The sequence below is a fragment of the Oncorhynchus clarkii genome, chromosome 6 (genome assembly GCF_045791955.1).
Source record: "Oncorhynchus clarkii lewisi isolate Uvic-CL-2024 chromosome 6, UVic_Ocla_1.0, whole genome shotgun sequence".
In the NCBI taxonomy this organism is placed as follows: domain Eukaryota; kingdom Metazoa; phylum Chordata; class Actinopteri; order Salmoniformes; family Salmonidae; genus Oncorhynchus; species Oncorhynchus clarkii.
The window spans coordinates 45,017,827-45,044,814 of record NC_092152.1 but is presented as its reverse complement, the minus strand read 5'-3'; the positions used below and the strand labels follow the sequence as shown (position 1 = coordinate 45,044,814).

Sequence of the window (26,988 nt, the reverse complement as noted above, 5' to 3'; positions counted from 1 at the left end):
CTTTAAGACATGAAGGTCAGTCAATCCGGAAAATGTCTAGAACTTTGAAAGTTTCTTCAAGTGCAGTCACAAAAACCATCAAGCGCTATGACGAAACTGAATCTCTAGGACCGCCACAGGAAAGGAAGACCCAGAGTTACCTCTGCTGCAGGGGATAAGTTCATTAGAGTTAACTGTACCTCAGAATAGAGCCCAAATAAATGCTTCACGGAGTTCAAGTAACAGACACATCTCAACGTCAACTGTTCAGAGGAGACTGCGTTATGGCCAAATTGCTGCAAGGAAACCACTAGCAAAGGACAGCAATAAGAAGAAGAGTCTTGCTTGGGCCAAGAAACACGAGCAATGGACATTAAATCCGTATAAATATTTTGTTTGGTTCCGACCGCTGTGTCTTTGTGAGACGCAGAGTAGGTAAATGGATGATCTCCGCATGTGTGGTTCCCACCATGTAGAAGGAAGTGTGATGGTGTGGGAGTGCTTTGCTGGTGACACTGTCTGTGATTTTCTTTCAAATTCAAGGCACACTTAACCAGCATCGCTACCACAGCATTCTGCAGCGATATGACATCCCATCTGTTTTGGGCTTAGTGGGACTATCACTTGTTATTCAACAGGACAATGACCCAAAACACACCTCCAGGCTGTGTAAGGGCTATTTGACCAAGAAGCAGAGTGATGGAGTTCTACATCAGATGACCTGGCCACCACAATCACCCGGCCACAGAGTGAAGAAAAAGCAGCCAACAAGTGCTCAGCATATGTGGGACTCCTTCAAGACTGTCGGAAAATTATTCCTCATGATACTGGTTGAGAGAATGCCAAGAGTGTGCAAAGCTGTCAAGACAACGGGTGGCTACTTTGAAGAATCTAAAATATGTGTTGATTTGTTTAACCCTTTTTTGGTTACTACATGATTCCATATGTGTTATTTCATAGTTGTTATGTCTTCACTACTATTCTACAATGTAGAAAATAGTAAAAATAAAGAAAAACCCTTGAATGAGTAGATGTGTCCAAAATTCTGACTGGTACTGGCTATTACCGGCTAACAGAAACCCTTGTCTGTGTACACTTAAGTGTGTGTGTGCTTTACGTGTTTGTGTGTGTGTCTTTAATATTCCTTCCCCATGGCTGTCCCGAGGCTCTTGATTTCTCAAATTTAGCATCTGTGGTTCCAGTATGCCTCTAGACTAGTAATGATAGAGAGGTGTTCGTGTGGAGAATCCAATGTCTCTATCACATTACATCCTTCAGTGGGGGAAATAGGGAACTTCATAGAGAAGAGAGAACTCTCAAACGACATTACACACTTTGTCAGCATTCCTTTCCTATGACACACAATGACCATCTTGGGCTATTTGCATTTAAGCCCTGAACTCTAACCCCCACCCAACACACGCACACACACACTCCTCCAAAACCCTCAGGTCAGTGGGCCGCCCCCCCTTTGCCATATGGCGATGGAGTGACAAACCTCCCCTCTAAATACACTACATGGCCAAATGTATATGGACACCACTTCAAATTAGTGGATTTGACTATTTCAGCCCCACCCGTTGCTGACATGTGTATAAAATCGAGCACACAGCCATTACATCTCCATAGACAAACATTGGCATTAGATTGGCCCGTACTGGAGAGCTCAGTGACTTTCAACGTGGCACCGTTATAGGATGTCACCTTTCCAACTAGTCTGTTGACATCCTGTGGAGGCTGTTATAGCAGCAAAAGGGGGGACCAACTCCATATTAATGCCCATGATTTTGGAATGTGATGTTTGACTAGCAGGTGTCCACATACTTTTGGCCATGTCTACCTTTTCAATGGTCCTGCTGCATGCCTCGCCCGAACTCCAACCAGCAGAGCAGCTCTCTCCCAAAGTGATGAAGTAGGGTTCAGAGGTCAGGGCAGGGAGAGAGAGTGTATCTGGGGTCATCCTCAGACTCAGAGGGTCCACTAAGCTGCTGCTACTGGTCAGGGTGGAGAGGGGAGGGGATGGGTCTTTGTGACCTAAGGACACCAGCTTCCAACTTTAATTTTTTTTTTGGGGGGGGGGTATCGGAGAAGGAGTGAAATTACCCTCTTTCTTTTTATGCTCGAACAGATATGTGCAGTTTACACTGTAGGTTTCTCTCTTGCTGTAGTTGTCTTGTTTTTATATTTCATTGTAACTTTTGTCTTGATTTGGTTCAGTTCGATGGCCGACCATGTTGAGCGTTAAAGGCTCTACACAGAACTCAATAGCGCCGGCGGAGGTTTGTTTGCGTAGTTCTCCACCTCGTTCCATTTTCTTTTGTGCAGCTGAAATTTGTGCGTAGACGGTGAAATCACTGTGGAGAGCCCTTTTTAAAGTAAGGTCAGTATATCCCTGACTGGCTTAGGCCTGACAGGAATACGATGAATTCTTCAAGTCTTTACCTGTTGAGTTTACAAGGCCAGGCTGAGGCCCCACAGAGCAGGAAGGAAGAAAGGCTGCTTTTAGATATAGAGTATAACAGTTCACAGCAGTCCGTGTCATCACCACAGGAAATATTGGTGCAATACTTAAAGCATTTTGGGGAATGGCAAGTAGGCTCCTTGAAGTTAGAAGCCTAGACGTCAAGTGTTCCTTTTTATGCTGTTTAAAAAAATAAAATTAAAAAAAGTGTATTTATTTTTGCGTGGTTTCTGTGTTTTTGTTCCCATTGGGGGATATGTATGATGACGACATACTGTAGGTCACCAAACCAGACGATCAACACTAGTGTACTATGGAAGGGAACATGGTGCCATTTGGAATGCAGACATATAGGTCTATTTCTAAATCCCCCTACGTAATCAAAGAAGAGAAAGTCTGAAGTAAAGTAGCTAAAGAGCTTTCTGAGATGAATCATGATGCATTAGTCTGTAATTACAGGGGGCTGCCTCGTGCCCACACACACACACACACACACACACACACACACACACACACACACACACAGAGAGAGTGAGTCAGCCAGCCTCTGTCATGTCTGCCCTCCTATCCTCAGTCCTCAGGTCTAATCTACTCTGCAGACATCCTCCCTCTGCGTCAGGACATAAGAATACAATGACATAGAATAGACTGGGCATTTCAATTACAGACATTCTACATTGTAGTCATTTAGCGGACACTTATCCAGCGCAACTTAGGCCTATAATCAGTGCGTTCGACCTGAAGTATTGCTGTGGTCTGAAGGGGGATTCTTTTCCATTCTAGTCATTCTCTTTCTGTGCTCTGAGGAATGGCACTGCAAACCCCAAGATCATTTAGTAGCCTTAGGGATAATAGGGGGACCACTTAAGATACTCTAGACACTGGGTAATGTTCAGTGGTGTGGAACTTAGCTACTTTAGCATTGGCTTTTTTCTCTCTCTTCATTTAAAGCCTTACATCCTTTTATAGTAATATGAATGTGCCTGGCTGGCTGCTAAACCGTAGCGCTGCTGCTTAGCTCATAGGTACAGTGTATAAAGCACACTTCAACGGCATTCTCTTTGAGCCCGACCGCAAACACACACACACACACCTGCACCAGCTTGTATGTAATATAATAAGGGACATTTAGGTTCTTGCAGGAGCATGTTTTCCCAGGATCCCTAGAATGATTTTAACCCTGTGCTGTGCCGTGAAGGACGTTAATCCTGTTTTATATGTTGTGATATTGACCCAAGGTTTTCCTCGTGTCTCCAGATGCATCCGCTGGGGCTGTGTAACAACAATGATGAGGAGGACCTATACGAGTATGGCTGGGTGGGAGTGGTGAAGCTGGAGCAGCCTGAGCTGGACCCCAGCTGTCTCACTGTCCTGGGAAAGGTGAGCAACACAGCTAGGCTATACATGCACACAGACAAACATGATGCAATGTCTTTGGGTAGGTGCTGGATGTTAAACAAGACCGTGGCCCCTATGTATCAAGTGTCTCAGGGTAGGAGTGCTGATCTGGGATCAGCTCCTGTACATGCAAGACAACATCACTCCTTCATCCTATCAACATGGGCAGATTCGGCCTGGCTCTGAAGTGAAGACAACTTGTGTTCAGCAACTTAATTAAAATGTTGTCAGTATTATTTATCTCTGATCCCTGGTTGTCAAGGGAACCGTTCGTTTACAGGTTTTGTTTTTGTTTTTCACCTCTCCTCTTTTTGCTTCAATAATCAGAAGAGAGGAACTGAAGCCTTCACTTGCCTCTCCCCCTCTCCCCTCCACCCCTCCACCAGACCTCCCCTCTGGTGTCCAGAGTGGTATTTTATCATGGCTTTAATTAAGTGTCCTTCCTAATGGAACATACCACTTGTCCCTGAGGAAGGGGGGGAGGCTATCGTCTCGTTTATCTTGTACACGCCTGGCCTCGCCTTCCCAGTGACAGAAAGAGGGCAGCCATTCATAATTGAAGGAGCGCTCCTTGTAGCTGTATAGACATGCTAATGGATGAGGCACTTTCTCTGGAGGCGACGGTTAGCGGTCGGTTGGCGTCTCATGCTAGCTACCGAGTAGGACAGAGAAGAACAGAACACGCAACACGCCAGGATCTGTTGTTGTAGTCGACGGGTCAGTCGAGTGTTTTTGGCGTACAGTAGTGTTCTGACTGGACTGCAGTGATGCCTTGACTCAACGTCTGCTGAGCTGATATTTGGGGCCACCATAGGGATGATCTCTTGTCTTTGTAGGCAGGTGGCCATGTTGGAATTGGGGGGGTTTGGTGCAGGAGCAGAGCCCATCCAGCAGACCTGTGACCCTCTTTCAGGGGGAGGTGTTGTGAAAGTGATCTAGATGACAGTATCCATCCCCTCATTAGAGTGGAGATGAAAAGGAGGAGGGAGAAGAGGAGGCGCCTTGTTCTTCCATTCTCTTTCCTGGTTTGTTTTGAGGGGACAGTGGGACATTGCTGGTCTATAATTAGTGTGTAAAGTGAGAGAGAGAAAGGAGAGGGGAAAGGCCTCTTCATTGTTGTTTGGCCCATCTTGACAGAACAGACCCTGCCTGCCTGGGCCCGAGCACAGCTGGGGGCCTGTAGTGTTCCCAGAGCCAGACACGGCCCCTACTCTACTGTAATGCCAGACAGACACACAGCCCGAAGTGCCCCTGCCAGCCCTCATGCCCCTACTCCCATAGTGCCCGCAGTCTGTAGTCCCAAACAGGCTCAGATATCCCCCCTCACCCCACCCTGCCGTGCCCGGTCTAGCCTTACCCCCTGTATAACCCCATACTCAACCCTCCTCTCTGTTTACTACACACTTTGCCGCCCAGTTTTGGATCTAAATTCCAATTCTAGAATATGCTACATGCCCCGAATATGCTATTTGCATCACGATGTTCACCCTGAAGAAGGCACATTGATGCCCGAAACGTTGGTGATTTACCCAATAAATTACCGGGAGTTTATATATAAAGTGTGCGACTCTTTATTTGTATTTTTGCATCTTGTAGTTTGTTCGCCGTTAGTCAGCACCTCTACACAAAATCAATTTCCTCTGGGTGTGCGCCAGCTCACGTTTTTTTTAATGTATCGTGATGTTTTTAAACTCTAATTCTGACTTCATAGATTCTCTACTGAAATGGAAAACAAAGCAGCCAGGAGTACTAACTACTTCTATTGTAGCTGACCCACCATTAGAGGCAAGTTTGATGAACAGAAGGCAGGACTTACGGGAAAGGGTGAAAGGCAGGACTTACGGGAAAGGGTGAATGGCAGGACTTACGGGAAAGGGTGAAAGGCAGGACTTACGGGAAAGGGTGAATGGCAGGACTTACGGGAAAGGGTGAATGGCAGGACTTACGGGAAAGGGTGAATGGCAGGACTTACGGGAAAGGGTGAAAGGCAGGACTTACGGGAAAGGGTGAACGGCAGGACTTACGGGAAAGGGTGAAAGGCAGGACTTACGGGAAAGGGTGAAAGGCAGGACTTACGGGAAAGAGTGAAAGGCAAGATTTGAGGAGAAGGGTGAAAGAAAATGGAGGGGAGGGGTGGGGCATGCTAGCCTATGAAGTCCTAGTGCAGTAGAGAGAGCAGGCTTCCACACCAAAACCAGTATCGTGTCACATACAGTCAAGTCCATAATTATTGACACCCCTGATAAAGAGAGAAAGCGCAAAAAAGACTGTTAAAAAATAGAAATATATTATTTTATACTAATACAATTGCTCAGTGAAAGAGATTTTGTTTAACAAGTAATACAACAACAAAAAATCTCAAAAAGATACAGGTCAACATTATTGGCTGTTTTCAATGCTCTAGCACCCTCCCCTTGCGAGGATAACGACACTGAACCATTGTATGAGAATGGAGAACACATTGGGAGGGATCTTAGACCGGTCCTCCTTACAGAATCTTTCCAGATCCTTGATATCCTTCGTCTGCACGTATGGACTGCCCTATTCAAAATAAACCAATGGGGTTCAAGTCCGGAGACAGACATTTATTTAGATTTTGTGGTTGATTAACCATTTTCTTCTGGAATTTGATTAGTGCTTGGGGTTATTGTCTTGCTGGAAGATCAACTCGCGGCCAAGAGGCAACCAGGTTTTTTGCTAAAATGTCCTGATACTTGGTAAAGTTCATGTTGCCGTTGACCATAATAGCCCCACCACCATATTTTACTGTAGGTATGAGGTACTTTTCTGCATATGCATTTGTTTTTCGATGCCAAACCCACCACTTCATTTCGTGGTGTATATATGTACACCGTTTTTTCCCAGCTCTTCCTGTCTGGTTCTTATGAGAGGCGCTGGGCTGTTGACCTGTGACCCCCACCGCTGCCTCCCTCCCTGCGTGCTGCACACACAGCGGCTCCCTCTACAGCAGGGAAGCGGGGAGGCGCTGGAAGATTGGGTCCTAGCTTGTGTTTCCTTTGCCTGTGTTTTTGGAAGGGTTGTTTTTGTAGCGTTGTAGATAGCCACTGAGCTGTTCGTCTAACATCTACACATTGTATTTCCGTGCAGGGTGTAGCTTTGTTCAGAGAGCTGTAGCTATGCCTATACATGTTATTTGTGCAGACTAAAGAGTTATAGCACAGTAAGTTAACTTGTGGTGTTTTGTGTGAAGTGTTGAATAGATCCTCGCATGATGGTTTCTTTTAAGTGTAGTGTTGAAAAGTATTGCTGCGTCTACACGGGCAGCCCAATTCAAATATTTTTTTCTCCCTAATTGGTCTTTTGATCAATCACATCAAATCTTTTCACATCAGATCTTTGTCAGAGCTGATCTGATTGGGCAAATTACCAATTTAGTGAAAAACAAACTTTGTGCTCATAATTGTGCTGCCTGTCTTTAAGTGGTGTATTTCTGTCCTAACTAGCCTGGCTGGGGTGACATGTTCCTAGCTTCCTGGTAATCCCCTCCACTACCCTCTCCCTCTCGCCCTCTACTCTATCCCTCTTTCTCTCTCTTTCCTTCTCTCTAGTCTCTCTCACACTCTCTATCGCTCTTTCCTTCTCTCTCGCTTTCCTTCTCTCTAGTCTCTCTCTCTCTTTCCTTCTTTCTAGTCTCTCTCTCCTCTCTAGTCTCTCTCTTTCCTTCTCTCTAGTCTCTCTCTCCTCTCTAGTCTCTCTCTTTCCTTCTCTATAGTCTCTCTCTCCTCTCTAGTCTCTCTCTTTCCTTCTCTATAGTCTCTCTCTCCTCTCTAGTCTCTCTCTCCTCTCTAGTCTCTCTCTTTCATTCTCTCTAGTCTCTCTCTCCTCTCTAGTCTCTCTCTTTCCTTCTCGTTAGTCTCTCTCCCTCTCTCTGTGTGATATTGGCGTCTCTTGTGGAACATGTAATCATGCCATGGCTTTGGTGGCTCTGCTCTCTTTTGTCGCCATGCCAGCGTGATATTTCCACTTTTCATGTTGCCGCGCCAACGGCCGCATGGGCCCTGACCGGCATGAGGGTTTTCCCTCTCTTCCTTTCATCCCCGCCCTCATCCCTCCATCCTGTGGCATGACATCACCCCGTACACAGGGAGGGGTGCGAGGGTTGCTGTTTCAGGGTTGAGGGTGTGATGGAGGGGGATAGAAGGGAAGGGGGGGGGGGGGGGGGGTTGTGTCAAGATATGAGGCTGTCTAATTATTATTGCGTTTTTTTCTCCCTCACAGCCTTTTCATGTTCTCCGACCCCACCACACACACACACACACACACACACACACACACACACACACACACACTCAGGGGCCATGTACTCTACTCTGCCCTTACAAAAACACTAGGGCCGGGACGATACCAGTATTGTGATACTCGTTAGTATTGTGGCAAGGAAACAAAACACAAAGCGGATTTCACATATTTACGAAATCAGCCCTAATGTTGTAAACAAACACCATTATGTTGTCACCCAGAGTCACATTTGATCTATTTTCCAAGATATAGAATACCCTATTTTACACACAGCAAGTTTTTGAAGGACCAAAGAGTTCAGTCTGCTATGTGTTTTCATGTTTCCCATGGAAATAATTCTATATTACGAATCTGGTATCATTGCAGCCCTAAAAACACAACCCTAAGCTTGACTGGTTCTGGACCTGTTGCTGGCTGTAAGGGCAAATACATAAGGCTGTAGAGTAGAGTTCCCCAAGTGGCCCGCGGGTCGTTTTTTTTGGGGCCCCTCAAGTTTTCAGCAGAAAAATATATATAAAGGGGGAAAAAAATATGTATATAAAAAAGAAACATCCCTTTTTCAGGAACCTGTCTTTCAAAGATAATTCGTAAAAATCCAAATAAGTTCACAGATCTTCATTGTAAAGGGTTTATCACTGTTTCCCATGCTTGTTCAATGAACCAAAAACAGTTAATGAACATGCACCTGTGGAACGGTCGTTAAGACACTAACAGCTTACAAACGGTAGGCAATTAAGGTCACAGTTATGAAAACTTAGGACACTAAAAGAGGCCTTTCTACTGACTCTGAAAAACACCAAAAGAAATATTCCCAGGTTCCCTGCTCATCTGCTTGAACGTGCCTTAGGCATGCTGCAAGGAGGCATGAGGACTGCAGATGTGGCCAGGGCAATAAATTGCAACGTCCATACTGTGAGACTCCTAAGACAGCGCTACAGGGAGACAGGACGGACAGCTGATTGTCCTCGCAGTGGTAGACCACGTGTAACAACACCTCCACGGGATCGGTACATCCGAACATCACACCTGCGGGACAGGTACAGGATGGCAACAACAACTGTCCGAGTTACACCAGGAACGCACAATTCCTCCATCAGTGCTCAGACTGTCCGCAATAGGCTGAGAGAGGCTGGACTGAGGGCTTGTAGGCCTGTTGTAAAGGCAGGTTCTCACCAGACATCACCGGCAACAACGTCGCCTATGGGCACAAACCCACCGTCGCTGGTCCAAACAGGACTTCACTGACGAGTCACGGTTTTATTTCACCAGGGGTGATTAGCGTTTATTGTCAAAGGAATGAGCGTTACACCGAGGCCTGTACTCTGGAGCGGGATCGATTTTGGAGGTGGAGGGTCCGTCATGGTCTGGGGCGGTGTGTCACAGCATCATCGGACTGAGCTTGTTGTCATTGCATGCAATCTCAACGCTGTGCGTTACAGGGAAGACATCCTCCTCCCTCATGTGGTACCCTTCCTGCAGGCTCATCCTGGCATGACTCTCCAGCATGACAATGCCACCAGCCATACTGCTTGTTCTGTGCGTGATTTCCTGCAAGATAGGAATGTCAGTGTTCTGCCATGGCCAGCGAAGAGCCCGGATCTAAATCCCAATGAGCACGTCTGGGACCTGTTGGATCGGATGGTGAGGGCTAAGGCCATTCCCCCTAGAAATGTCCAGGAACTTGTAGGTGCCTTGGTGGAAGAGTTGGGTAACATCTCACAGCAATAACTGGCAAATCTGGTGCAGGCCATGAGGAGGAGATGCAGTGCAGTACTTAATGCAGCTGGTGGCCACACCAGTTACTTTTGATTTTGACCCCCCCCTCCCATCTTTCATTGAACCATTATTCCATATTTGTTAGTCACATGTCTGTGGAACTTGTTCAGTTTATGTCTCAGTTGTTGAATCCTGTTGTGTTCATACAAATATTTACACATGTTAAGTTTGCTGAAAATAAATGCAGTTGACAGTGAGAGGACGTTTCTTTTTTTGTTGAGATATATATATATATATATATATATATATATATATATATATATATATACACTCCTGTTCAAAAGTTTGGGGTCACTTAGAAATGTCCTTGTTTTTGAAAGAAAAGCCATTTTTTTGGTCCATTAAAATAACATCAAATTGATCAGAAATACAGTGTAGACATTGTTAATGTTGTAAATGACTATTGTAGCTGGAAATGGCAGATATTTAATGGAATATCTACATAGGCGTACAGAGGACCATTATCAGCAACCGTCACTCCTGTGTTCCAAAGTTGTGTTAGCTAATACAAGTTTATCATTTTAAAGGGCTAATTGATCATTAGAAAACCCTTTTGCAATTAGGTTAGCAGAGCTGAAAACTGTTGTATTGATTAAAGAAGCAATAAAACTGACCTTCTTTAGACTGAGTATCTGGAGCATCAGCATTTGTGGGTTCAATTACAGGCTCAAAATGGCCAGAAACAAGGAACTTTCTTCTGAAACTCGTCAGTCTACTCTTGTTCTGAGAAATTAAGGCTATTCCATGCGAGAAATTGCCAAGAAACAGACAATTTCGTACAACGCTGTGTACTACTCCCTTCACAGAACAGTCTCTAACCAGAATAGAAAGAGGAGTGGGAGGCCCCGGTGCACAACTGAGCGATAGGACAAATACATTAGTGTGTCTAGTTTGAGAAACAGACGCCTCACTAGTTTTAAACTGGCAGCTTCATTAAATAGTACCCGCAACACACCAGCACAGTGAAGAAGATGCTGGCCTTCTAAGCAGAGTTTCAAAGAAAAATCCATATCTCAGACTGGCCAATAAAAATAAAAGATTAGGATGGGCAAAAGAACACAGACACTGGACAGAGGAACTCTGCCTAGAAGGCCAGCATCAAATGGTTATTATGGTGACGCTGTCATTTGACTGACCAGTAACCATCATCTAAAAACCATTACTGTCACAACCCTACTCTTTTAATACAATAATAGCATAAGAGCCGAAGTCTCTAGACTGTTTACCCTGTGCAGAGCCCCTCTCCACACACTCCGACATGGTGTAGATCGAGATCAGCCTATAATTTACATAATTTATGGTATTCTAAAATGGTTTAAACACATTTTTTCCCTCATCAACCTACACACAATACCCATAATGACAAAGCAAAAACATTTTTTGTTGTTGCTAATTTATATATATATTCAGTTGAAGTCAGAAGTTTACATACACTTAGGTTGTAGTCATTAAAACCATTCCACAAATGTTTTGTTCACGAACTATAGTTTTGTCAAGTCAGTATGACAAGTAATTTTTCCCACAATTGTTTACAGACAGATTATTTCACTTATAATTTACTGTATCACAATTCCAGTGGGTCAGAAGTTTACATACACCAAGTTGACTGTGCCTTTAAACAGCTTGGAAAATTCCAGAAAATGATGTCATGACTTTAGAAGCTTCTGATAGGCTAATTAACATAATTTGAGTCAATTGGAGGTGTACCAGTGGATGTATTTCAAGGTCTACCTTCAAACTCAGTGCCTCTTTGCTTGACATCATGGGAAAATCAAAAGAAATCAGCCAAGACCTCAGAAAAAAATGGTAGTCCTCCACAAGTCTGGTTCATCCTTGGGAGCAATTTCCAAACACCTGAAGGTACCACGATCATCTGTACAAACAATACTATGCAAGTATAAACACCATGGGCCCATGCAGCTGTCATACTGCTCAGGAAGGAGACACGGTCTGTCTCCTAAAGATGAACGTAATTTGGTGCGAAAAGTGCAAATCAATCCCAGAACAACAGCAAAGGACCTTGTGAAGATGCTGAAGGAAACCGGTACAAAAGTATCTATATCCACAGTAAAACAGGTCCTATATCGACATAACCTGAAAGGCCACTCGGCAAGGAAGAAGCCACTGCTCCAAAACCGCCATTAAAAAAGCCACACTACGGTTTGCAACTGCACATGGGGACAAAGATCGTAGATTTTGGAGAAATGTTCTCTGGTCTGATGAAACAAAAATAGAACTGTTTGGCCATAATGACCATTGTTATGTTTGGAGGAAAAGGGGGGGGCTTGCAAGCCGAAGAACATCATCCCAACCGTGAACCACGGGGGTGGCAGCAACATGTTGTGGGGTGGCAGCAACATGTTGTGGGGGTGCTTTGCTGCAGGAGAGACTGGTGCACTTCACAAAATAGATGGCATCATGAGGCAGCAAAAATATGTTGATATATTGAAGCATCATCTGAAGACATCAGTCAAAGCTTGGTCACAAATGGGTCTTCCAAATGGACAATGACCCCAAGCATACTTCCAAAGTTGTGGCAAAATAGGTTAAGGACAACAAAGTCAAGGTATTGGAGTGGCCATCATAAAGCCTGACCTCAATCCTATAGAACATTTGTGGGCAGAACTGAAAAAGTGTGTGCGAGCAAGGAGGCCTCCAAACCTGACTCAGTTCTACCAGCTCTGTCAGGAGGAATGGGCCAAAATTCACCCAACTTATTGTGGGAAGCTTGTGGAAGGCTACCCAAAACGTTTGACCCAAGTTAAACAATTTAAAGGCAATAGTACCAAATACTAATTGAGTGTATGTAAACTTCTGACCCCTGGGATTGTGATAAAATAAATAAAAGCTGAAATAAGTATTTCTCTCAACTATTATTCTGACATTTCACATTCTTAAAATAAAGTGGTGATCCTAACTGACCTAAACCTGGCCATTTTTACAAGGATTAAATGTCGGGAATTGTGAAAAACTGAGTTTAAATGTACTTAGCTAAGGTGTATATAAACTTCTGACTTCAACTGAATATTTAATATTAACATAAGTATTCAGATCCTTTACTTAGGAATTTGTGGAAGCACCTTAGGCAGTGATTACAGCCTTGGGTCTTCTTGGGTATGACACTACAAGCTTGGCACACCTGTATTTGGGGACTTTCTCCCATTCTTCTCTGCAGATCCTCTCAAGCTCTGTCAGGTTGGATTGGGCAGCTATGCACAGCTATTTTCAGTTCTCTCCAGAGATGTTAGATCGGGTTCAAGTCCGGGCTCTGGCTGGGCCACTCAAGGACATTCAGAGACTTGTCCCGAAGCCACTTCTGCATTGTGTTGGCTGTGTGCTTTGGGTCCTTGTCCTGTTGGAAGGTGAACCTTAACCCCTGTCTGAGGTCCTGAGCATTCTGGAGCAGGTTTTCATCAAGGATGTGTCTGTACTTTGCTCCGTTCGTCTTTCCCTTGATCCTGACTAGTCTTGCAGTCCCTGCCGCTGAGAAACATCCCCACAGCATGATGGTGCCAGGTTTCCTCCAATTGTGACGCTTGGCATTCAGGCCAAAGAGTTAAATCTTGGATTCATCTGACCAGAGAACCTTGTTTTTCATGGTCTGAGACTCCTTCTGGTCCCTTACGGAAAACTCCAAGTGGGCTGTCATGTGCCTTTTACTGAGGAGTGGCTTCCTTCTGGAAGGTCCTCCCATCTCCACAGAGGAACTCTGGAGCTCTGTCAGAGTGGCCATCAGGTTCTTGGTCACCTCTGACCATGCCCCTTCTTCCCTGATTGCTCAGTTTGGCTGGGTGGCCAGCTCTAGGAAGAGTCTTTGTGGTTCCAAACTTCTTCCGTTTAAGAATGCTGGAGGCCACTGTGTTCTTGGAGACCTTCAATGCTGCAGAAATGTTTTGGTACCCTTCCCCAGATCTGTGCCCCGACACAATCCTGTCTCCGAGGTCTATGGACAATTCCATCAACCTCATGGCTTGGTTTTTGCTCTGACCTGCTCTGTCAACTGTGGGACCTTATATAGACAGGTGTGTGCCTTTCCAAATCATGTCCAAGCAATTGAATTTAACACAGGTGGACTCCAATCAAGTTGTAGAAACATCTCAAGGATGATCAATGAAAACAGGATACACCTCATAGTAGAGGGTCTGAATAGCAATGTAAATAAGGTATTTGTTTTTTATTTGTAATACATTTGCAAACATTTCTGACAACCTGTTTTTGCTTTGTCGTTATGGGGTATTGTGTGTAGATTGCTGGGGAACATTTTTTATTTAATCCATTTTAGAATAAGGCTGTAACTTTAAATAAATTGGAAAAAGTCAAGGGGTCTGAATACTTTCCGAATGCACTGTAATTCTATGATATAGATCCCCTGCAGTGACTAGCTAGCAGCCTGGCACTCCTCTCCTCTTTCTGTTTCTGCCTCTCTCTCTCTCTCTTGGCACAGCCTGCTGTGGAGCTCAGCAAACAGCTGCACCTTCTTACTGCTAAGTGGCTTTTGGATGCTTACCCTGTCTGGCATCTCAGCCAGAGAGAGAGAGAGAGAGAGAGATGAGAGTGAGGCAGCTAGCCACACACACACACACACATACATACACAGTCTGGCCTGGGGCCTGTGTTAGGTTAACTGTTCCCACCTCTGGCTGTGTAAACCTTGGATGCCCTGCCCTGTAGCTGACCTAGGAAAGGTGTCTGTCGGTCTGTTTGTTAGAGACCATGCCAATGCCAGACCACATGGTATGGTATGTCAATGCGGTGCTGTGCCACACAGAGTGTTGTTAAACTCGTACTGTGGAGTTTTAAAGGGTAGGTTCTGGCAGGGGTGCTGATCTGTTGCACCCTTTATGTTGTATTGTACACCATTCATTTTATTTTGTGGATGATAATATTGGCTGATGAAAATGTCAAAAAATAAGTGTGTACGTGCGTGTGTGGTTTATGTGAGCTCATCCACTGTTTATCTGGGGGCTGAGAGATTAGGTGTGCTTTGATAAAGCACCCTCTCTCTGTCTCTCTCTCTCTGTCTCTCTCTCTCTGTCTCTCTCTCTGTCTCTCTCTCTGTCTCTCTCTCTGTCTTGGTGGACTCCATAGCAGAGCAGAGAGGGAGAGAGAAGTGCTGTGTTTCGCTGGCCAGGTGCACAGTGCTTTGGTAGATAGATTGCTGTCGAACGTCAATATAATAGGAATTGATTACCTATAATAGTTTTAGTGCATTGTTAAGATGCAGCTGCAGCTTTTTATTCCAACGTAATTACCTAGCGTTTATGGAAGAATGCTTTCTGCTGGCGGAAGGGAATAGATGGAGTAGCGGTGGGTCGATGGGACTATTTTCTCTCCTTTCAAAGGTGGGCGCACAAGTGGAGTTAAGGGCCTACTTCTTTTCATGCCATATGAGGACAGCTTGTCCACAGAAGAGCATGTTACTGTCAGACGCTGTGGTCGTTAAAGTGATGAAGACCGAAATGGTGGTCGGTGTCATCGCAGTAGCAGTAGGGCGATTTATTATGAAGCGGTAATCCAGCGTTTCCCCTATAACTAACCAGTGGATTACACACATTCTAGGGTTAGGGAGGGAGTGCCCTGTGAATGTACTGGTGCTGGGGTGGATTTTAAGAGGTGAACAGAAGGCCAAGGTATCCTCCCTTATGATCAATGAAAGCATCAGTTCATCAATAGTCTTTGGCACCAACAATAAAACTCACATGCTACCTTCAGTTCCCTCTCTCCCTCCCTCCTTCCCCACACCACCACATCACAGAAACAGTGCCATACCATGGCGGAAGGAGGGAGAGGGGAGAAAAGAGGGGGGGAAAAATAGGAGGGAGGGGGAGGAGAGCAGGAGAGAGTGAAACCCTGTGAAGCGTTGAGCTGCCTGCACCATGAGGGAGGCCTGCCTCTTGGGTGCTCCTTTCATGTTTTGTACGACTCAACTTGCTGATAGTATCTTGGCTTCTCTTCCTGGTGGGGTGTCGCTCGCTCGGTCGGAGGCTTTCTCTACACCTAGACTGGGCCTCTCTTCTCTCTCTCTTCTCCTCTCTCTTCTCCTCTCTCCATTTTGGACAGCGTTTTCTTTTTTGTTCCTCCTCTGCGGGCCCTCACCGCCCCAGCCACCCTGGCTGCCCTACACCCCACCAAATCCCCCAAATCACTGCTTCACGGCCCCGGGATCCCACTGAGCACGTTGCCATGGTCACTGGGAAGCTCCTTGTGTGATGTGGCTCAAAGTGAGCCGTCCCTGGGTGGAATTACCCGCTGCTGAATGGAGAGGAAAAATGACCATTATTACACTTCACAGCCCTGGTCGGGCCCCTATTTAAAGAGAGAATAAAGGAGCCCCGGGGACTTAAGACGAAAGAGAGGGAGCGGGAGAAAAGAGAAAGAAGAAGAGGGAGCGCAAAAGAGGGGGAGAGAGAGAGGGGAGTGGAAATGAAAGAGCGGAGCGCCACAGAGGAGGAGGAGGGGGGGGGTCTTTTAAATGGATTAATTTGAGATGATAAATTCTTCGACATGCTTGAATTTGTATGTAATTGTAAACGGTTAAAAAGTCGACTTCTTTTGTTTACATTTTTTTGTGATTTAAAAAATATATATTTAATTTTGTGAGTTTTGACCGTTTTTGCTATTAGCCAGAAAATACAACGGCTAGCTATCCAAAGAGGTAACATGGATAAAACAAAATTTAAAAACCGTATCACAGTGATATGATCAGACATGGCTCCCACACCGAAGCGTCTCCACACAGCGTCTCTTCTCTCTCCCTGGGTCTCCACATAGCTAAGCCTGTGTGCGTTTGTTCCTCTCTGTGAGAGTTCCTCCATACTGGGCTGCTCTATGTGTGATGGCCCTGTTCTCTTTGAGCCTGAGCTGCTCCGTGCCGAGGCCCACCACGCCTGAGCCTGATCTGGGCCCCATGCAGCCAGGGGCCTCTCTCTGCTACACACATACACACACTCGATCTGATCAGCTGTCTGTCCTCTCCATGGTGTGGTGGCGGGCTCCTCTGTCCATGTGAGAGAACATCCAGAGGTGTAAGAAGTTTATGCTCCTCAGAGAGGTGGGGTTTGGTTCACCCTCCTGAGAGTTTGTGTGTAAGTGTGAGAGAGTGAGAAGTGCCATTGGAGCTAGCCATGCCTTGAGAGGTTGAGCTAATGGAAGAAGAGCTCTTGAAAAAAGAGAATCACAGTTCGAGGGGTGGGGGGGGGGAGTAACACACCTGGCAGCCATGGGGAGAGAGGCTGAGCGAGACAGACTGACTGGGAGCTCTTTATGTGAGCCCGTAGCTAGGGATAGAAGGGGAGAGGGTTTGTGTGTGTGTGTGTGTGGGGGGGGGGGGAGAGCTAAGTTACATCCAGTTATTGTTACTCGTCTGAAGGGGCTGCCAGTGGAGGGGGGGTAGAGGGGGGGAATCAATTCAATTCAAAGGGGCTTTATTGGCATGGGAAACATATGTTTACAATGCCAAAGCAAGTGATATAAACAAAAATTTAATAAACGATCAGAAATGAACAGTAAACATAACACTCACAAGAGTTTCGGAATAATTATTATATTATGTTATATTATGGCTACACGGTGTTATAAAAATGTGCAAATGGTTAAAGTACGAAAGGGAAAATAAATAAACAGATAAATAAAGGTTGTATTTAGAATAGTGTTTCCACTGGTTGCCCTTTTTGGATGGCAACCGGGTCACAAATCTTGCTGCTGTAATGGTACACTGGTATTTCACCTAATAGATATGGGAGTTTCTAAAAAAAAAATGTATTTGCTTTCGAATTCTTTGTGGGTCTGTGTAATCTGAGGGAAGTATGTGTCTTTAATATGGTCATACATTTGGCAGGAGGTTTAGGAAGTGCAGCTCAGTTTCCACCAAATGTTGTGGGCAGTGGGCACATAGTCTGTCTTCTCTTGAATGCCAGGTCTGCCCACGGCAGACTTTCTCAATAGCAATGCTCACTGAGTCTGTACATAGTCGACGCTTTCCTTATTTTGGGGTCAGTCACGGTGGTCAGGTATTCTGCCACTGTGTACTCTCTGTTTAGGGCCAGATAGCATTCCAGTTTGGTCTGTTTTTTTGGTTAGTTCTTTCCAATGTGACAAGCAATTATCTTTTTGTTTTCTCATTATTTGGTTGGGTCTAATCCTGGTACTCTGTGGGGTCTATTTGCGTCTGTGAACAGAGCCCATAGAACCAACTGACTGAGGAAACTTTTCTCTAGGTTCATCTCTTATGGAAGGTTTGGGAATCGCTTCCTTTTAGGTGGTTGTAGAATTTAACGGCTCTTTTCTGGATTTTGATAATTAGCAGGTATCGTACTAATTCTGCTCTCATACATTATTTGTGTTTTTACGACTGCTGGGTTTGGTTTGTCTCCTGAAAAGGAGGGAGTGAGGGGGCGAGAAAAGGACGGAGGCAGATGAAGAGCTTTTTTAAAATTGATCCTTTATTTAACAAGGCAGGTCAGTTAAGAACAAATGTTTATTTACAATGACAGTCTACCAGTCTGCTTTGCTCAGGGGTAGAATGACAGATTTTTACCTTGTCAGCTCGGGGATTTGATCCAGCAACCTTTCGGTTATTGGCCCAACGCTCTAACCACTAGGCAACCTGCCGCCCCAGCTTAATGGGCAAAATGCTGGAGGTGGACAACACTTGCTCCCATTGGTCAGTTCTGATGAGGTAGTTGAGATCCTAGGATTATATAAATGGTTTTTGCTTCTGATTTCTGTAGAAAATCCTATTTATTAATTAACGTGGATGTTGATTTAAGGCAGTCCTCCGCAATTCTCTGATTCAGACTGGTTGGGTCAAATGTGGAAGACACATTTCGGTTGAATGCGTTCAGTTGTGCGACTGACTAGGTATCCCCCTTTCCCTTCCCTAAAGGACTAAATGCTCCATTATTATGATAACTAACAGTGAGGTATTGTAACGGTTGGTCAACGTACCGTGTTGTGTGATTGTGGTAGCTAGTTAGTGACACTGTGGCACACGGTGATGATGTAATGCCCAGAAACATTGCATCACTCTGCTGTCATGCAGTCATGTTTTTTTTGTGTTTTTTTTACATTTTATTTAGATGATAAGGTTATTATGTTATCTTACTGTACATGACGTAAGACGTTTGTTTGTCACACGTCCTGTTTTAATAAGAAAAGGAACCCAACTCCAGTTCCTAGTAGTCTTAGCCTTTTCACTGGAATACAACACAGTCGTTTTGATGTCTACCTTTTGATAAGTGTCTGACTTACTACGTCCCTGTTTAGTGTTTCACTTTCTAACTTCCTCCAATTCTGTCTCTCCACTCTTCTATTTACTGATGAGCCAAAGGACAAGTCTTCAATTCTCGACTATAAAACAGGTTTAAATGTTTCCAAGAGGACGTTCCCGCAAGGATGTCCTTGATTCAAGATTTTGTGGGGACTTTTTTTTGTTACAAATTGATGAGAAATATTGACCGACTGTAGTAGAGTGTCCTTGCATTAGGATGTTCCTAGTAAATAGCCTAGTTCCTTGTAGCGCTTCTTTCTTCAACTTTAATGCCGCACTACCAGTTTTGTACTGACAGTTAGGGGGAGTCTCAAAAAAAAAAAAAAAAAAGAAGAAGTTGACTTGGTAGATTTGTGAGCAAAAAAGCCCAGTTGGTATTATTTCAGCAGTTAGTCATGTGATTCTTTTGTTTAGCGTTGGCTCAGCCACACATGGTGGTAAATGAGCATCAGTAATAAATTCACTGCAGAGGAATCGCCAGAGACCCGTGGAATAGTAAATTAGTATTACTTCCATAGATCAATGATACGCTCATAGCGGCTTGGGAGATGTATGCATCCCTTACCTGGGATTGGATGCCTACAGGTTCCCCGTTGGGGATCCTACAGTACTCAGTTCTGAAGTAGAGGAGGTCAGTTGGTTGGTTGATGGGCGTACTTTTATAAAAGGCAGCAGCGTTCCCGAGTCTGACCCACCATCCAACCAGAAGGGTTGTTTATTTTCCTGCGGATCACAAAGGCTGGAAAAGCAAACCGGTAAGAAAACAAAAACAGGGGGATCAAGACGAGAAAAAGTGGAGGATATTTAATTAGCGGTTGTCCATTCTCTGTCCGCTTTGATCTCCACAGGGCAGAACCCACACACAGGGAAGAGCAGTGGCTGATGGGTGCTTGATTTGGTCCTGTGTTTTAAGTAAAACTAAGGACGGGGTAGTGGATAACACACATACACAGAGAGAGAGAGAGAGCGCGCATAGGGATGATGGGTATACACATGGAGTGTACAAATTATTAGGAACACCTTCCTAATATTGAATGGCACCCCTTTTCCCCTCCGAACAGCCTCAATTCGTCAGGGCATGGACTCTAACAAGGTGTCGAAAGCGTTCCACAGGGATGCTGGCTCATGTTGACTTCAATGCTTCCCAAAATTGTGTCAAGTTGGCTGGATGTCCTTTGGGTGGTGGACCAATCTTGATACACACAGGAAACTGTTGTGTGAAAAACCCAGCCTGACACCTACTACCACACCCCGTTCAAAGGCACTTAAATATTTTGTCTTGCCCATTCACCCTCTGAATGGCAGACATACACAATCCATGTCTCAATTGTCTCGAGGCTTAAACGTCCTTATTTAACCTCCTCCCCTTCATCTACACTGATTACAAGTGGATTTAACAAGTGACATCAATAAGGGATCATAGCTTTCACCTGGATTCACCTGGTCAGTCTGTCATGGACAGCAGGTGTTTCTAATGTTTTGTACACTCAGTGGCGAGGTAGGGAAGAGGGACTGGTGTAATGGAGGACAGCGGGCAGGGTGAGAGGTAAAGAGAGGTGTAGAGTGAAAGACTGTCTGATGAGAGAGTTCTCTCCTGCAGAACTGTAGGCGTTAATGGGTCTGTTGCTGTTTGCCAAGTCACACTGCTCTGGCTGGCCCTCTGAGGTGCCCCACCTCACACACATGAACACGCACACACACCTACTTGATGCTCATGCACACACACGCAGTCATTCAAGCACTCGCGGGCACAAGTATGCAGACACATACTCATGCACGCACACACACACACACTCACAGTGCAACTCAATTGTATAATTTTGGTTATGTAACGCTGGCTGAATGGCCAACCCCCATCATTGTGCGCTGAGGCAGAGACAGAGGAAAAGCGGGGGGGACCTAGGAGAGGTAGAGGGAGGTAAGGAAAGAGGGGGAAAGGGAGAGACACAGAGGGAAAGAGTTTTGGGAGAGAGATTGAGAAGATCTATTAGGATCTCTTTTTGCCTACCTTGGGCTAGTCTTCCAAGAGTTAGGAAAGGAGGAGAGTGAGTGTGCGAGAAAGGGAATGAGATAGGAGACTGAATGGGAAAGAAATGGGAGAGGGGAAGAGTGGAGCACCTGGTATTAGCATCTAGCGTTAGCATTTAGCAGAGTCTGGCATTAGCGTCTAGTGGTACCTAGCGTAGCACATAGCATTAGCACCTTGCGCCAGCATCTAGTGTAGAAACTTGCATAAGCACCTAACATGATGTTGTCCACAGAATGTGTATTTACTGATGACATCAGCCACACACACTCCCGTAGCTGGCTATGTTGTGTTCGGTGTGAGACCCGAGGACCAGAGCCCCAAAGTGCTGTACCCTTCTCTCTCTTTGTCTCTCTACTAGTGAGGTCATCATCTGTCTCTCTCTTTCTCTATGTCTCTCTATCCGATCGAGGTTCCGTACCCTTCCGTACCCACTGTGTTCCGAGTAAGGTTCCATACATACCCTCACACACATGTGCTGACAGTGTGGTGATGGGGTGGCCCCAGAATTAATGCTGGCTCATTTCTGTCTCTGGGCCTCGATCAGGTGGTGAAGCTGGAAGAATTTTGGAAAACTATTCTGTGACGTTGCCATTTCCGTATTGGTGAGACCCATCACATTGACTGACTACAAGTTGGACTGAGCAGATGACACTGATCAGGGGAATCTTCCCTCGTCATACTGTAGCTGCCTGCCTGGGCCTAGCTCCTAGCTTTTGCTTTTTGGAGCCCCTTTAAAGAGGCAGAGACCCCATTCACAACAAAACAAAACATCCCCCACCCTGCCTTGAAGTAAATACTGATCCGACTATAATGGATAGATAAAAAACGATGTACTTAAACCTGTACTAACCCCCATTCATTTGTCTTATATTAGTGATTACTTCAAGGAAGAGACGAAGGACAGATACATGTTAAAAATACCCAAACAAAACCAGCGATTCTGTTCTGCTCAGTGTAGCTCACGTCTGGAACAGGGTTATGAATGGCTGCCGCCGTGGCTCCCAGAGTGGTTCAAGTGATCCCGTGTCCGTATTTACATTCAGTAAACTGCTAGTTTACACAAGGAATGTGTCCCAAATAGCACGCTAGTGCACTACTTTTGACCAGGCCCCTATGGGCCTTGGTCTAAAGTAGTGCACTATAAAGGGATCCGGGTGATATTTGGGTTCTACACCAGGAGGGCTGTAAGGCTAGTGGACACACAAGTGGCTTTTTATGTGCTTCATAAACATTTTTTTACATCCTCCAAAAATACTTTGAAATTGTATCGTTGACGTCCCCTCAACTCATGTAAAACACTCAACTTAACGGGCTGCCCCAGTGATATTAAAAAGGAGAATTACGGACGGAGGGAGAGTGGAGTTTTTTTCAAAAGAATGTCACTTAGAAGTCAAGGGCACTCAAAATCCACATGCAGTCAGGAGTCTGGACGTGGTGTTTTTACCCCCTATAGAACTGGAGAGCCGTACAGAGTCACGGTGGAGGTTTCAGGGTGGGATTTCATGGCCGTGAGGGACGACACTGAGGATGAGGAGAAAAGGGTTAGTGTGTGTGTGCGTGCACTGTATGGTATGTCCCTGTGCGATTGGTTGGACAATGTGTATAGCTCATAAGTAGCAAGTCATGATTTAGCAGTGCAGGTTATTTTATTTTTTATTCTGCCTCGATCACTGGTTATGAGAGTAAACCGAAGTGTGCTATTGAAGCTATAGTTGAAGTCGGAAGTTTACATACACTTAGGTTGGAGTCCTTAAAACGTGTTCTTCAACCACTCCACACATTTCTTGTTAACAAACTATAGTTTGGCAGGTTAGGACATCTACTTTGTGCATGACAAGTCATTTTTTCAACAATTGTTTTACTTATAATTCACTGTATCACAATTCCAGTGGGTCAGAAGTTTACATACACTGACTGTGCCTTTAAACAGCTTGGAAAATTCCAGGAAATGATGTCATGGCTTTAGAAGCTTCTGATAGGCTAATTGACACCATTTGAGTCAATTGGAGGTGTACCTGTGGATGTATTTCAAGGCTGACCTTCAAACTCAGTGCCTCTTTGCTTGACAGCATGGGGAAATCAAAAGAAATCAACCAAAAATGGTAGTCCTCCACAAGTCTGGTTCATCCTTGGGAGCAATTTCCAAACACCTGAAGGTACCACGTTCATCTGTACAAACAATAGTACTCAAGTATAAACACCATGGGACCACGCAGCTGTCATACCACTCAGGAAGGAGATGCATTCTGTCTCCTAGAGATTAATGTACTTTGGTGTGAAAAGTGCAAATCAATCCCAGAATTACAGCAAAGGACAAAAGTATCTATATTCACAGTAAAACGAGTCCTATATCGACAGAACCTGACAGGCCGCTCAGCAAGGAAGAAGCCACTGCTCCAAACCGCCGTAAAAAAGCCAGACTACGGTTCGCAACAGCACATTGGGACAAAGATTGTACTTTTTGGAGAAATGTCCAATGGTCTGATGAAAAAAAAAATAGAACTGTTTGTTTAAAACTCATTGTTATGTTTGGAGGAAAAAGGGGGAGGCTTGCAAACCCAAAGAACCCCATCCCAACTGGGGGTGGCAGCATCATGTTGTGGGGGTGCTTTGCTGCAGGAGGGTCTGGTGCACTTCACAAAATAGATGGCATCATTTTCTCTACTATTATTCTGACAATTCACATTCTTAAAATAAAGTGGTGATCCTAACTGACCTAAGACATGGAATTGTTACTTGGATTAAATGTCAGGAATTTTGAAAAACTGAGTTGAAATGTATTTTGTATGTAAACTGTATGTGCTTAACGTGTCGTCTCACACGGTGTTATTGAGGTAAACTATTGTGCTCACGCCATTAGTTTGCGTGGCATTTTACGTTTTTTTTCTGTCTCCTGCTGGATGTATACTGCATAGATATGTTGCCCAGTAGTGATGTCATCTCCTATAGTCGGTGGATAGTAGTTCATTAGTCACATATGGGAAATGAAGTTCAGTTGGTTTGAATGCCATTGGCAAACATGTCTATATATATGTGTCGAATGAAGAGTCATTCTGAGAACAGAGCGTTTTATTTTAGCAGAATGTAAATAATGCCCTGGCACACGGTCTCTAAAAAAAGAAAGAAGGGAGAGAAAAAAAGCTGACCACATGTAAGAAAATCCATGGGAGAAAAGTATGCCTTTATCTTTTAATAAAGGGAGGAGAAGCCAGGAGGCTACATGAAATGACTGTGTAATAGCAGAGGAGAGGAGAACCTTCTGAAGACTTAATTCACTTAATTATAGCAGTGAGCAGAGCGGGAGAGGGGGGGGGGGGGAAGAAAAAAGAGGGCGAGCAAGCAGGAGAGAGTGAGAAATGGAGAGTTAAACTCTGATGAGAGCTTAGCTAAGTATACAGGTTACAGGTGTATGCACAGCCTAGTGTGTGTGTGTGTGCATGCTTCTAAGGCCGTGTTTACACAGGCAGTCCAATTCTGATCTTTTTTCCACTAATTGGTCTTTTGACCAATCACATCAGATCTTTTTCAGAGCTTATCTAATTGGTCAAAAGACCAATTACTGGGGAAAAAAATCAGAATTTGGCTGCCTGTGTAAACGCAGCCTGTGTGTGTGCACTTGGGTGCATGTGTGTGTGTGTGTGTGTGTGTGTGTGAGTGAAGCTGTACAGATTACACACATTGTGTACACCAGGAGGCTGCTGAGGGGAGCACAGCTCATAATATAGCCTAGAATGGAGTCAATGGCATTGTGTCAAACACATCAAACACGTGGTTTTCATGTGGCTGATACCATTCCATTGTCTACATTCCAGCCATTATTCTGAGCCGCCCTCCACTGGTGTACATACAGTATCTAACAGTTGGACCTAGTGTTCATGCTGATCTATCCTGAGAAAAGTCACTTTCCAGACTGCATGGTGAAATCTTCTTTCCTTTAAAAAAAAAGCTGGCAGATGTACGTACCCATTCTAAACATAGGCTTCTTCTTCCTCTCTGTCCTCTGTGTCTAGACGCCAGGCTCTCCTCCTCTCCTCGTTGTAGGCTGTGGTTTCTGTCCACTTGGGTTGGATTGTACCCTCTTTCTCATGCTCAGGGCCAACATGTAGCCCGTTGAGCCAGCGGCTGGGCCGCACACTGTGGCTCTGGCTTTAAGTCAGTGCCTGTGTCCCAATTGGCGCCATAGGGTTCTGATCATAAGCAGTGCACTATGTAGAGAGTAGGGTGCTCTTTGAGACTCCGACTAGCTCTGGGTAAGTGTAAGTGTTTATGACAGACCGGCCATATGCATGGCATGGCAGACAGCTAGAGTTTTTAGAGTGTCTGACCTATGAGTTTCATGTTTTGTTTACTTTAAAATGTACTGTAATAACTTTAGAGGCAACTTTACATTGTTATTTCAGTCATCTGTTTACTTGCACAAAGACAAGGCCATATATTTCTATAGTTCTCCTACAAATATATTATGGAGATTCACATTGTTATCTAGTAGCTGTGGAAGTAACATTACTTGAAATTCCAGAGGGGTTTTGAATGAATGAAGCAAATGGAATTACTGATCAGAACATTGTTTTTTTTTTGCCCGATGCTACACATGTACAACACCACCATATTCTTTTTTTACTTCACAGAAACCCTTGAACAGTGTGTGAAAGAGTAGGAGTAGAAGGTTTTAGTGTGACAAGACATATGACGTTGTGGAGTAGTGTCTGCCTTTTCCCTTTTCATAGGGACTTGAGCACACTGCTACTCTGCTCTGTTTTTCAGTGCTCTACTCATTTCTACTCAACTCTGCTCTGTTGTGCTCTACTCCACTCTGCTCTGCTCAGGGGAAATAGTTTTTGTTGTTGTTGATGTAAACAGCCCAATCCTCATCATTCCTCTCAACGTGTGTGTGTGTGTGTGTGTGTGTGTGTGTGTTTTACGTTAAAAGAGGGAGCTGCGCTTGCCTGTAGGTACATTTTTGCTGTCATCAGGCAGGCGACTCCCTACACTGCAGCGCATGCCCAAATGGAGATTCTTTAGCAGGGATCTCTTTCTTCTTGAAGCGTCTTACCAAGAGCTATTAATTATTAACGTAGATGGCTAACATCAAAGCGTCTGAATTGAATGGACTACAGCCAGAGCCTGGCAATGGAGAGCTGAAACTGGGTGAGAGGGAAACACACAGAGAACAGAATAAGAGAATTCAGTCTTCGCCTCGGAAGTTTAAACGCATTTATGCAGTTGGGGAAAAAAGAAACGTGTTAGCGCCTATAAAGTGGACACGACTGTAGACCTAAAGAAAGGACTAGCCAATGAGTTCTATTTAACCCCATTAGAATCAACTCGTTGGTCTCTGTGTGTGGATTGCATACTGCATTCCGTATGTGGAGTACTACTTTGTTGTGAGTCAGTTTGTTGTTGATCGATGGTGAAGCATTAGTGAATCATTCATCCCCTTCTACCATGTGATAACCTGTATTAAAGAACACACACACACACAGTGCCAGCTCACTGCACACTTCCTCTAGTCAAAATGAAGGTGAATGTGGATTGAGGTGGAGGGTTGCCAGTCAGCCTGGCCTGGCCAGATGTGCAGTACCAGTCAAGTTTGGACGCACCTACCTACGAAACTGGCTCTCATGAGGACCGCCACAGGAAAGGAAGACCCAGAGTTACCTCTGCTGCAGAGGATAAGTTCATTAGCGTTATCAGCCTCAGAAATTGCAGCCCAGCCCAATGATCAAGTAACAGACACATAGCAACTGTTCAGAGGAGACTTCGTGAATCAGGCCTTCAAGGTCTAATTGCTGCAAAGAAACCACAACTAAAGAACAC

At 44.8% G+C, this 26,988-nt stretch overlaps 1 protein-coding gene across 2 annotated transcripts in view; it reads left to right on the top strand.

The window, feature by feature from the left end:
• The window catches only part of LOC139411203 (E3 ubiquitin-protein ligase znrf3-like), a 122,274-nt gene that overhangs the window by 79,141 nt on the left and 16,145 nt on the right, over positions 1–26,988 (top strand). For both annotated transcript variants that reach the window (XM_071157136.1, XM_071157137.1), the window contains exon 2: positions 3,698–3,820. In XM_071157136.1, the coding sequence (XP_071013237.1) occupies positions 3,698–3,820 (123 nt within the window). The remainder of the gene's footprint in view (positions 1–3,697; positions 3,821–26,988) is intronic.